This window comes from Malaya genurostris, chromosome 3 (assembly GCF_030247185.1).
Source record: "Malaya genurostris strain Urasoe2022 chromosome 3, Malgen_1.1, whole genome shotgun sequence".
Taxonomy (NCBI): domain Eukaryota; kingdom Metazoa; phylum Arthropoda; class Insecta; order Diptera; family Culicidae; genus Malaya; species Malaya genurostris.
In genome coordinates this window covers 247,286,568-247,299,732 of record NC_080572.1, presented here as the reverse complement: position 1 = coordinate 247,299,732, position 13,165 = coordinate 247,286,568, and the positions used below count along the sequence as shown (strand labels likewise).

The 13,165-nt window shown below is 36.9% G+C and overlaps 1 protein-coding gene across 7 annotated transcripts in view; it reads right to left on the bottom strand.

Annotated features, from left to right (window-relative positions):
• LOC131434911 (uncharacterized) overlaps positions 1-13,165 on the bottom strand; it is a 435,240-nt gene that overhangs the window by 327,089 nt on the left and 94,986 nt on the right. For all 7 annotated transcript variants that reach the window (XM_058602177.1, XM_058602175.1, XM_058602176.1 and 4 more), the window contains one exon: positions 5,197-7,551. In XM_058602177.1, coding sequence (XP_058458160.1) covers positions 5,197-7,069 — 1,873 coding nt within the window. In that variant the 5' untranslated portion in view covers positions 7,070-7,551. The remainder of the gene's footprint in view (positions 1-5,196; positions 7,552-13,165) is intronic.

Sequence of the window (13,165 nt, the reverse complement as noted above, 5' to 3'; positions counted from 1 at the left end):
TTTATCAGTGGTACGAACGTTACACAGAAGTGGCCGTGAGTCTGTGAATATTAATGAGAGACGCGGTAGGCCATCGAAAACCGACGAAAACATCAACAAAATCAAAGAATGGATGACCATAGACCGCAAATTGACTATAAGAGAGATGGCAGAGGACTTGGACATTGCTTTTAGATTCGTTCAAGACATTTTGGTTAATGATTTGGGCCTCAGACGACGTGTCGTTGCAAAGCTGGTGCCGAAAGACTTGTCTTTCTGGTCATCGTTTTCCGTGAACATTTTGCTAAAAACCACCGAATTCACCTGATTTGACTCCTTGCGACTTTTTCATATTGGGTCGACTCAAGAAACCGCTCCATGGAACGCGTTTCAGCACCCGAGATGAGATTATGGAAAATGATCATACCGAAAATTGAATATAAAAAATGATTCGAGGATTGGATCAAGCGCTGGCATAAGTGTGTTGCAGTCGATGGGTCTACTTTGAAGGGGACATTATCGATTGTGATGAATAATCTTGTATTTTTGATTTTCTTAATGAATTCCGGGAACTTTTTGATCAAGGTAGTAGATTCTATAGAAAAAAGGTAAAAAGATAGTCATTCTTGTTTGACCAATTTTTGATCGTATCACTCTTTTAGATTTCAAAAGCTAGTTCTCATTTTCTTTTTTATAAGTCTCACTTGAATTGATTCACTATTCATAAGATATTTGCAAGTTATAGATTGAGGTTAATTCAGTAATGATTTGTTGGAAATTTTTTCACATGTCAGTATTAACACTCCTAATACCAAGCCTAAAAAAGTTACGCGAAGCACCAAGCCTCAAAATAAGTTGGAACGGTAACTTTGAGCTATCATAGCTCAGTTGTTACTTGACCAATTTCGACGAATTTTTCACCCTCGAATTTTGTGAAGCTTGTAGATTATTTTAAGTATATCGTTATTGGCAATCTTTTAGGAAAAACTAATGAAAATCAGATTTTTCCCGTTCCAAGTTTTTTTTCGAGCTCAAAACGTGCCCTATCTGCATTCATGCGGCACCTGCATCGCGAATCGGATATTGAGAACTTCAACTTTACCGAGTCATAACTTTGTTGTTAGTCAACCGATCTTCAAAATTTGTTCACCATTGGAAAGGTAATACTTCCAGAAATAAAATGCACTGAAAAAAACGAAAAATAGGGTTATCTACCCAAAGTTATAATGAAAACTGTAGATAAATGACCTAAGAAAAGATGAGACTTTTTACTATGATCGTAAATATCTCAAAATTCAAAGCGATGACCTATATATTTTTATACATCATTCGATTGCTAGTGATACCAGCTACAATTTTCGCTCAATTACCATTCCTACACAATCAAAAGAAAACATTGAGAAATCGATGGATTTATAAATATATATGAATTTTTCATTTTTTTTTCACATGTTTGTATATAACTCGAAAATTAAAGCGATGACATGTACATTTTTTTGATTCAAAATATTGGAATCATTACCAGAAACAATGTATTGTTGATCAAAATTATATATCCGTTCAAAGAATCTCAAGAAATTTGGTACAAATACAGAGAATTTGTGTTATTGGGAAAATTTTGCCAAAACAACATAAAATCAAAACTTTTAAATTTTATGACATATATTTTTTTATTATTCTAGTTGGAAATTTATTATAAACAAAATTTACAAAAAAAAAAACTGAAACTTGGATTTCACTGAAAATTTTAAAATTTTTAGGAAATAACCTAAAACTCTTAAAATATTTTTGTATTGGACAAACGATCTAAACAATTTTTATGCACAACACAAACGCATTTGATAACTACTAAAATTCTGGTTTTGTTGTAGGTTTGCCGTAGAATCTCAAAAAATAGATGAAAGATCGGAAATTTTAAAATTTCCGAGTTAAATTGCATTCCACAGTGGTCCGGATCCACAATTTAGGGGGACAAAAACATTTGTTGCTTAACCTTATACTTTAGAGCTGTCTTCAAAACAAATGATCAGTGAAGATAAGCCATATGTCGATGTACATGGTATTAGGGTGGCTCTTATTATTAAGGTGATCCAAAACTTATTTTCCGGATGTATTGAGATAGAGGACTGCATTTTTCGGCAAAACTGTAGATAAACTTATATCGAGCAGCTTTGCTGAGGACATCATAGTAGTATCTGCAACGGTTTTAGTGTTACAGCTATTTTTAAAGAGCAACTTAGGGTGTTCCTCAGAAAATCAGATTTTTTTGCACTAGCATATATATTTTTCGCTTTTCGTATAGGTATCTTTGAACATCTTTTAGAGTTTGTTAAAACCAATTTTTTAATGACTGGCGTGTTCAGGTAGCGTTTTCTGAACCGAAGTTATGAGCAAAACTAGTTCAAAAACAGGTTATTTTTAAACTGCTATATCTAACATTGAGGAAAACGAAAAAAATCCGTTTCTTGTATTTGACAAAAAATATTTTCGAGCATGTTTATAAAAAAAGGCGGAGGAGATATTTTTTAAAATTTTTTTAAATTATGTTCATACATTGGATTTTTTCATTGAAAAATATTCGTATCAGTCATTTATTAGCTATATAAGGTATTTTTGTCTTCTAAAGTGTCAAATTAATTCAAGTGCATATTCGGGAAGAAATCGTTCTGCATTCTTCGGGGAATGCAGAATGGTGTCGCTTTTGTAAAATCTCTAACGCTTCTCGGTGGTTGGAGATTCTATCAACCGTGCATTTTGGCACCTGCAGAACGTTCAGCATCCTTTCGGGGATGCAGGACGACTTATTTCTTTACGTTTTGTGCTGTTTTCCCACCTCACCCAATTCTCAATTCCCTTCCATGTTCCTTTTATCCTTCCCTTCCCATCAGGAAGTTGATGAGAAGCTACGCAAGGCACGAATCTCCAAATAACTAGGGGAACATGCCACTTGAGCCAATTAGTTCTGATAACATAGGTGCAGGGTTTCATTCAGTAAAAAGCATTCAAACGAAGAGGTTGTTTTTCGAGACGAAGACAACTTTAAGCTGCGAATAGATTGGTTGGTAGGTGCTAATCGCAAAGGCTGCTGCAAAGCCAATATTCGGGGCGATTCCAGTTTCACAAGTACCTGAAATAGTGGAACTCACTTCACTGAGAAAGATGGCCTAACCGATTTGAGAACTGTTTCAATTAGTAGGTTACACTAGTTCATGCACTAGCTTTCATGTTTTTCAAAAATCAAACAAAACTGTTTGAAGAATACATTTTTATATGGGAATAAGAGAGATATGAGAAAGGCATCATTACACAACTACGTGGAAAAAAACAAGTTTTACTTAATTTCGTATGATTTTTGTGCTAAATTCAGAATTCTACTTTTTCTAAATTGTTTACTAATAGAAAATTCAAATAATTTTCGAATTCCATACATTCCGAAATAATTCTAAGTTTGTGATATTTAAATTTTAATATTCTATCGATTATAATTGATATTGTTTAGGATAACGGAAAATTTAAGATACATGTTTTTGTTCTTAATTGTTTGTAAAACAAAAATCAAGCAATAATTTTTTTTTAAATTGTAGTTGGTTTCTTTTGCCATGGATTAGTATATGAAATTCATATAATTTTACGTTCTATTTCTTATTGTACAGCCATTGAAATAATTTAAAATTTTCGTGTTGTCACAAAATTTATTTTATTAATAGAAACAAATTCTACGTCTCTTTGAAACAGATGAAATCAAAACGGATTCCAATATTTACACTTTGATTTGCAGAAACGTTGGATCTCAATATATATCAGAAATTTTGAAATTTCCGATCTTCTACCGATTTTTTGAGATTTTACGGAAAACCTAAAACAAAAAAACCTAATTTGAGTAGTTATCAATTCCATTTGGGTTGTGCATAAAAATTGTCCAATACAAAAACATAATTATTTTTAGAGTTTAGGTATATTTACCAAAATTTTTAAGATTTTCAGTGAAACCCAAGTTTCAGTTTTTTTGTAAAATTTGTTCATAATAAATTTCCAACTAAAATAATAAAAAAATATATGTTATAAAATTTCAAAATTTTTGATTTGTTTTTTTTTTTGGCAAAATTTTCCCAATAATAGAAAATCTCTGTATTTGTACCAAATTTCTTGAGATTCTTTGAACGGATATATAATTTTGATCATCAGTACATTGTTTCTGGTAATGATTCCAATATTTTGAATCAAAAAAATGTACATGTCATCGCTTTAATTTTCGAGTTATATATAAACATGTGAAAAAAAATGAAAAATTCATATATATTTATAAATTTATCGATTGTTTGATGTTTTCTTTTGATTGTGCAGGAATGGTAGTTGAGCAAAAATTGTAGCTGGTATTACTAGCAATCGAATGATGTATAAAAATATATAGGTCACCGCTTTGAATTTCGAGATATTTACGATCATTGTAAAAAGTCTCATCTTTTCTTAGGTCATCTATCTACAGTTTTCATTATAACTTTGGGTAGACAACCCTATTTTTCTTTTTTTTTAGTGCATTTTATTTCTGGAAGTATTACCTTTTCAATGGTGAACAAATTTTGAAGATCGGTTGACTAACAACAAAGTTATGACTCGGTAAAGTTGAAGTATTCAATATTTTCTATGCGACGTTTAAGCCAAAGGAACGAAAATTGGGAAGCAGATAGGGCATATTAGGCGCGTGAAAAAAACTTGGAACGGGAAAAATCAAATTTTCATTGGTTTTCCTTTACCAATCGTCTGCTACAAAGTTTTGGAATCAATCTACGAACTTCACAAAATTCGAGGGGGTAAAATTTATTGAGATTCGTTGAAAAACAGCTGGGCTATAACAGCTCAAAGTTACCGTTCCAACTTTTTTTGAGGCTTGGTATTTGGAGTGTTAACTTGTTAGGAATATATTTGATGGATTTTCTTTTTTTATATCATTTATTCTACCCCGGCTTTAATTATTTTGGTCGTTCACCTGGTGGCAAACGGATTTTCTTGTTGAAAGGGGTGAAACCCACTATCTACGACTCATTACCCATTTTGAGTTTAGTGCCCACTAAAATCTGTCTAGCGCCCAATGTCATGAGTTTCAGGAACCACGTTGGGGATCACTGTACTAAACGGTTGCTCAATGAAGCCTAGATAACAGTAACAAGCATCATCATTTTCTATTTAAGATTCCGACAACCGGAGTTGTATACTTACTGTATTTCCTCTTGTTGAGCTTCTCTTCGTCGCTTTCGTTTAGCTCCGCCATCACCACCGGATCGTCCCCGTAGTCACCCCATCCGCCGGCAGTAAGTGTCGATGCTCGATTAGTGGCGAAGCTGTTCCTGTTGTAGCGGCTGGATTTATGTCGGTCGGGATGCTGCTTGAACGACTGTTGCTGTTGTTGTTGTTGCTGCGAAATCGACGCCGCACTACTGGGTCTGTAGTGCATCTCGACATCGCAGCTGGATTGTCTGAGGAAACCGTGCCGTTGCTTCCGACCGGTACCACTTCCGCTACCACCGCTGAGCTCGCTAATGATTGTCGTTGTCAGTTGCGGTTTCATTTGATGGCTGAATTCCTGATGCAGTTGAGCTTGTGCGGTGAAGGTGCCAGTTCGGCTGCCACTGCCAGCAGCGGACAGACGATGCAACTTGATCATATCACTAACCGGCGACGCGGACTGGCGCATCGTTATCACAGGTAGGTTGGGGGTTGTGAGCTGATTAAAGCTTTCGATCAGTCCCGGCGTTGGCGGCGGCGATTGGTCGTAGACGACTACATCACTGAAACGTTTCGATTGATAGTGATGGTCGGAACTTGCGGAAGCTAGGTTCAATTTGTTCTTTCTACTAGCGCTACTACTACTGCTATCGCCTACTACTAATACTGACTTTTTGTGGCTACTACGCTTGCCATCCAGAGCTGGTTGCTTATCCGTCTGTATCACAATAGAGTTAAGATTGCTTGTGGCACCGCTAGTGTCCCCGTTGTCGGCACCCGTCTCACGACTGAGATCGATCACAAATGAGGTGTCTTCGATGTCTTTCTTCGATTTAACCGTGGTCGTCTGATAGGTCGCAGTACTGAACGTCAGATGGCGAGCTTCGGTCGACTTCTGACGCGGAAGAATTGGGCTATTTTGGGCACTGACAGATTTGGCCTCGAGCACACGCAGTCGATGGGAGGTCGCACTAGGCAATGATGGCTGCCTGAACGTTTCCCCGTAGTATCTGCTAACGTTCTTAATTATGGGTACTGGTTCGGAGGCAATGCTCCGTTTCATTTCGGAAATGTCACTAACGTCCAACTCGATGGAAACGTTCGTTGCGCTGTCCTCGAGGTCATACTGGGTACTAAGCGGATCGGAATGTGGTTCTATTTCTATCGATACACTAACTGGTTCTAGTGTACTAGCTCTCTCCCTAAATCGGGTGTCATTCGAAATAACTGATTTTCTATCATCTGCTACTGATTGTGCTATCACTTCACTCTTCTGAGGGATAGATTCGGCATCGGCGAGTACAGGCTCGTCTCCCAACCCCTCATGTTCCTCCACATGCTGGTCTACATGTTCGGACGTCACACCTTCGGCCACGTCGGAAATACTGAAACGATCCGCTTCCGGTTCAAATGTCGATTGATTACCGTCCAGTTTGGCAATTTCAGATTCGACAGCCAGCACGTTTCCATCGGCATCAACCAGCGAGGATAAATCACCAATTTCGATGATAACTTCATCGGCTCCATCGCTGATGGTGAAATTTTCAATTGGCTGACAAACGATGTCTTCACTTCCAGCCTGATCCACTTCCGCCGTTTCTTCCTCAAGTTTCTCGTCGTCTCCCTCGGTAGCACTCTTCTTTCTGCTTCCTTCGGAGGAGCCATTTTTTCCTAACTTCTTGCAAGATTTGCGACCAAACAAAATCCGTCGAATAACTTTGGATTTTTTATTACGCTTCTTCAGCTCGCACTCACGTTTAATTGCCAATATTTTGTTCTCGATGAGCGTCGTGAAGACGGCTTCAAACCGTATCGCCCGGCTCAAATCTTCGTACGTATCGGTGCATACCGCCTTGTCAACCTTCATCTTCCGAGTATATCCTTGAACCTTGAACGGTGGCAGGAACAGCGGCAACGGTAGAGCATTGGTGTAACTGCTCTCGACCGAGCCGCCTTTTGCCGTGGAAAACCTCTAGGAAAGTCCCAAATCGCAACTTTGGCTGTTTCCAAGACGACACGCTTCCAATGTATTGACGCCACCTGATCGGTCTCGCATTCCACCAGACAGGGGTTCCGTTTTTCACTTCCGTTAGCAAGGGGTGGAATGAAGGGGAAGAAAAACTTTTGACTTTTTTTCCACGGGTCTTATCTCCGTAGGACCATCATTCGCGAGAAAACAAACCGGCAATCAACGGGGAGAAGTCTTGGTTTTGCTACAGCACTTCTCGGTTACATTTCCGCCCATCTCCGGTTTCCTTTTTTTTATTTGGTTAAATTGCAGTCGACGATAAATGAAGTTAAATTGGAAAACTGTGTTCATTCTCTGTTGATATTTTCCCGCCGAGAGATCTGTGGAAAGATATAATGCAAGTAATCGTTTAGTTTTGTATAGCGTTTATTTGCACGGTAGAATGTGAATGATGCTGTGTTCCGTGGGTTGAAGATTGAAGAGATTAATTGAAGCCACTCGTTGAGGAAGATAATTATATATTTTTCCATCTCAAACGATACCGCACTTCGCAAGTAAGGATAATTACAGTGCTTATGTTTATGGATTCATGAATTAGCAGTTTAATGAAGGTGAAATATGGATGCGATCTCAACAATTTCAATGACAGGTACGCTATTTAGTGAATGTGTTCGATACTCGAACAAATTTTCATAGTTTCTAATACCATTTAAAGTCTTGTGATTCTACATGAAATTCAATGGTATCAAAAAACGAACCACACACATAAAACCAATTCACCAAGTCGGTAAAGTAAAATACCGAGACAGATCGGCAATTTTGCTGATTGCTCAATAATCAATATTATGTTTTTCGAGATTCGTTTAGCAGATTTGCTGATTTTTCGGCACGGTGCCTCTTTTTGCCGAAATTTGACAAATCTTGTGCTGAACTCATCGATGAATAACAATTATCCCGAAATCAGCTAATACGTTGGCCGAAATTTCGAAATATGTTTTTTCCAAAATTCGATTTTACAACGATGATTTACGTTTTACATTCTCGCTTGGCACTATGAAGTTATTTTCTGACGAAATATTTCAAGAAAAATTTCCGGTGGTCATTAGAAAAAATGGAATTGGTTCAAAAGGAAGACGCTCCTTCCAGATTCTTTCACTGTCGGGATTATATTTATTATATGATATGTCGAAGAACTTCAACGACATGTCAAGCCACATATTCGACATTCGGTGTCGAGTTCGAACTGCATATTTTACAGTGGAATATCCTCGAAACATAAGTAATGTAATGTATATTTTTTGTATGTTTAAACGGACATAAAATGAATTCTTTTTGCAAGTTGCAGTCTACACTCTTAAATTTTATTGCTAATAGTCGTCTTGGCAAAATGTATAATTACTGAGAATCACTACCGATAAAACACGTAGCCCTACGAAGCAGAACAGAGGCATGAGACATGAAACCGGGGTAAAATAAAAAACAATAATTCCGATTATAGAGGTTCTATCCTTAAGGTCATTCGCCTCTTCGGGCTAGAAAAACTTTCTGACCCTATGTGCGGGGCTGGGAATCGAATTCAGGCAGGTTGCGTTAGAGGCATCGACTTAACCCATCACGCTATACCCGTCCCCAATATGGAAGAAAGTTTCATTTGACGAAGCGTTTTACTCGATATTACTGTGAGATGGGAAGCGTTACGTTAAATTTAAGAAGCTAGAGCCGTTATAGAGTTTAAATTCTTTCGGTAAACGAGTTACGATGCGTTACTTTTAAGAAAGTTATAGGTGTTACGAAGTGTTATATATGTTGCTCTTTTGTAAGTTATAAACGTTAGGAAGCGTTACATGAGTTACTGTTTTATAAGTTATATACGTTGCGAAGCGTTACATGCGTTACTTTTTTGTAAGTCATAACCGTTTCGAAGCGTTACATGCATTACGTTTTTATAAGTTGTAGGCGTTACGTAGCGTTAAATGTGTTAAATTTTGTGTAAGTTAAGACGTTACGAAGCGTTGCTTTTTTGTAAGTTGTAGGCGTTACAAAGCGTTACATGCGTTGCTTTTTAGTTAGTTGCATTACGTTTTTGTAAGTTGAAGGCGTTACGTAGTGTTAAATGAATTACCTTGTTGCACGTTATAGACGTTAAGAAGCATCACATGCGTCACTTTTTGTAAATTATAGGTGTTACGATGCGTTACATGCATTATGTTTTTGTAAGTTGTTGGCGTTACGAAGCGTTACTTTTTGTAACTTACAGGCGTTACGAAGTGTTACATGCGTAGCTTGTTAGTAAGTTATGGGCATTACGAAACGTCACATACGTTATTTTCTCATGAATTATAGGCGTTACGAAGCGTAATTTTTTATATGTTATAGGCATTACGTGTTAAATTTTGTGTAATTTATAGACGTTACGAAGCGTCACTTTATTGTAAATCATAGACGTTACGAAGCGTTACATGCATTACTTTTTGTAAGTTGAAGGCGTTACGTAGTGTTGAATGAATTACTTTGTTGTACGTTATAGAGGTTACGAAGCGTCACATGCGTCACTTTTTGTAAGTTATAGGTGTTACGAAGCGTTACATGCATTATGTTTTTGTAAGTTGTAGGCGTTACGAAGCGTTACTTTTTGTAACTTACAGGCATAACGAAGTGTTACATACGTAACTTTTTAGTAAGGTATGGGCGTTACGAAACGTTACATACGTTATTTTTACATGAATTATACGCGTTACGAAGCGTAACTTGTTATATGTTATAGGCGTTAAATATTTTAAATTTGGTGTAAGTATTAGACGTTACGAAGCGTTACTTTTTGTAAGTTGTAGGCGTTACAAAGCGTAACATGCGTTGCTTTTCAGTTAGTTATAGGCGTTACGGAGCGTTACATGCGTTACTTTATTGTAAGTCATAGACGTTACGAAGCGTTAAATGCATTACGTTTTTGTAAGTTGAAGGCGTTACGTAGTGTTAAATGCATTACTTTGTTGTACGTTATAGACGTTACGAAACGACACATGCGCATGTAAGTTATAGGTGTTACAAAGCGTTATATGCATTATGTTTTTGTAATTTGTAGGCTTCACGAAGCGTTACTTTTTGTAACTTATAGGCGTTACGAAGTGTTACATGCGTAGCTTTTTAGTAAGTTATGGGAGTTATGGAACGTTACATACGTTATTTTCTCATGAATTATAAGCGTTATGAAGCGGAAATTTTTATATCTTATAGGCATTACGAAGCGTTACATGCGTTACTTTTTTGTAAGTTATATACGTTACGAATCGTTACATACGTTACTTTTTCATGGATTATTGGCGTTGCAAAACGTTACTTTTTACATGCTTTGGGTGTTACAAAGCGTTACAAGCGCTCTTTTTCTTGTAAAATATAGGCGGTACGAAGTGTCACATACGTTACTTTTATGACGGTACCAAGCGTTACGAAGCGTTACAATTTTTGAGTGTTACGAACCGTTCCATGCATTACTTTTTTGTGAGTTATATGCGTTACGAAGCGTTACATGCGTTACTTTTCATTAGTTATAGAGTTACGGAGTGTTACGAAGCGTTATTCGTTTGTAACTTACAAGCGTTACGATGCGTTACATTCGTTACATTTTAGTAAGTTCTAGGCACTACGAAGCGTTATTTTTTGTATGGTACAGGCGTTACTCTTTGTAAGTTACAGGCGTTACTTTTTGTAAATTACAAGCGTTACATGTGTTACTCTGTATAAATTGTCGGCGTTACGAAACGTTACATGCGTTATATTTTTGTGAGTTGTAGGTGTTATTTGCAAAATCTACTCACTTATTTGCAAAATCTACTGGAAATATCAAAATTATGGAATGATTAGAAATGATCCTACAACGACATGGAATACACTGATCAAAAATGGCACGATGACATATCTTATCGAAACGAAAACTTATATCTAAATTTAAGGAAAAATAAGTATAAATATTAGCCAAGCGAATTAATTATTAATAAATTGTTCTAACATGCTATCCATGAAGGGATCATTAGTTCTATTCTTGATATGAGAGTATTCAGTAAATTGAAATGTTATTTCACATGATTCAACGGTTTCAATATTTTAAATGTTGCCGATTGCCACGTACCCGGAAGGGGGAATTGGAGAAATATCATAGGGCTTTTGATCCTGTAGATTACACCGTGAGATAGAGGTTTTGAGAGATACGTGATGGTTAAATAAAGTACTCAGCGGCAGGTCCTACGAAGCAGAACAGAGTCAAAACCATACAAAATGAGGATGAATCCAGGGTAAAATAAATGATAATAATAATAATACATAAAATTTTACTGGACGACCGGAAAGAGCAAGTGCGCGAGCATGCCTTAGTTAAGCAAGATTCTGCAGATGAGAAAGATATTCTGCCACTGGATCTCGCAAATACTTATTTTGGGCAAGAAAGACGAACGCAAGCGCACTTCGAGTACATGTTTGGCTGGATTCATTATTATACACCAGAGAAAATGAGAGTCGGCACGAGTATTTGGAAGCGGCACGAGTGCCTCGAAGGGTGTCTCAATGGGACGGGAAGATAGTTATATACGTTACGAATCGTTACATACGTTACTTTGTCATGGATTATTGGCGTTACAAAACGTTACTTTTTTGGGGTCATAGGCAATACGAAAAGTGACATGCGTTATTTTTTAGAAAATTATAGACATTACCAAGCATTGTCGGTTTTCTGGGATCGGTATAGTATACTTTTGGAGGACTACCTCAAATCAGAAAAGGCCAGTAGTTGCGTGCATGAATGAAGCGATTAAAGACATAAATCACTGTAGAATAGCCTTGCATGAAGCATATGAGCATCGCTACCATGGTTAAAACCAACGGTTCAGGTTTCAATTACTTGAGCATCATCTCCGTTCACTTGATTTGGCTTCCTCGTACTATTATCTGTGCTCAAACGTTAATTTATCTCTCAGAAGTTTCAAGAATTTCAGACCACTACTTTCGGAACCTGAATTTAAATCATCATCAAAAGTCTTGTGGATTGTTGTGCTATAGAAATATTTCGAAGGTCTTAGACATGTGTTACAGACAAGGATGGCTTTTATCGTATCAAAGAATGCTCACTCGCAACTCTTCCACGATTAAATCGGTGCCATCAAAGAGAATCGGAAATCTTCGGAAATTTTTTTTAAGGGCCATGAAATACTCAGAGTATGAAGTGGAGGGAAGAAATGTAGAAAAATTCTCTCGAGGTTCATGCATTGAGAGACTCGAATTCTTGTAGCATCTTCTACCGGATTGAAAATGTTGTATACAATATAGATAAAAATCGAGCAGCTTCTGTCAAATTTTCAGCAATCACCAACACTGGTTACAGAAATAAAATGACAGTAAACGTAAAGACATGTAATACAATAACCTTCTCTCGGGCACAGTTACAATTTTTATTTGAATACTCCATAATGACAGTTTCAGTGGAAAAGTTTGAAGTGTCTGCTAAAAACACCGGTAAAAGGAACACCGAGAATTATAGGTATATAAGTTATCTTCAATAACAATATTTTTTTTATATTTCCATTCGTATGCCAATTAATCATTATGTTCTGAAACACCCCCGAGAACGCGCCTGATGTAACGATATTTTGTTAAAGTTACACTTGATATGATATGTCTTCCCAAAATACTCAATTGGAATAAGTAAATATGGAACTGCCTCCCATGCTATGATCGCACTGATACTGGAGTGCGATATTTTGCACAAGTTTGACACTTTAACATTTAACTCTATTTCGGGCCTTTGAATTAATTGCTTAGATATGTTTCAATCCACATTGACGATCTCGCCTCATTAATCGGTAAATACGGCTAGCGCTTTACTGTCCTACCGCATACCGTCGTCTATCTCTGTTCAGAATTAGCAACGATCAGAAGATTTGAGCGCTTGCAATCTAAAGCTAAAGCTGGATCCGTAATCCACAAACAGCGAAGAAGGTATGTGTA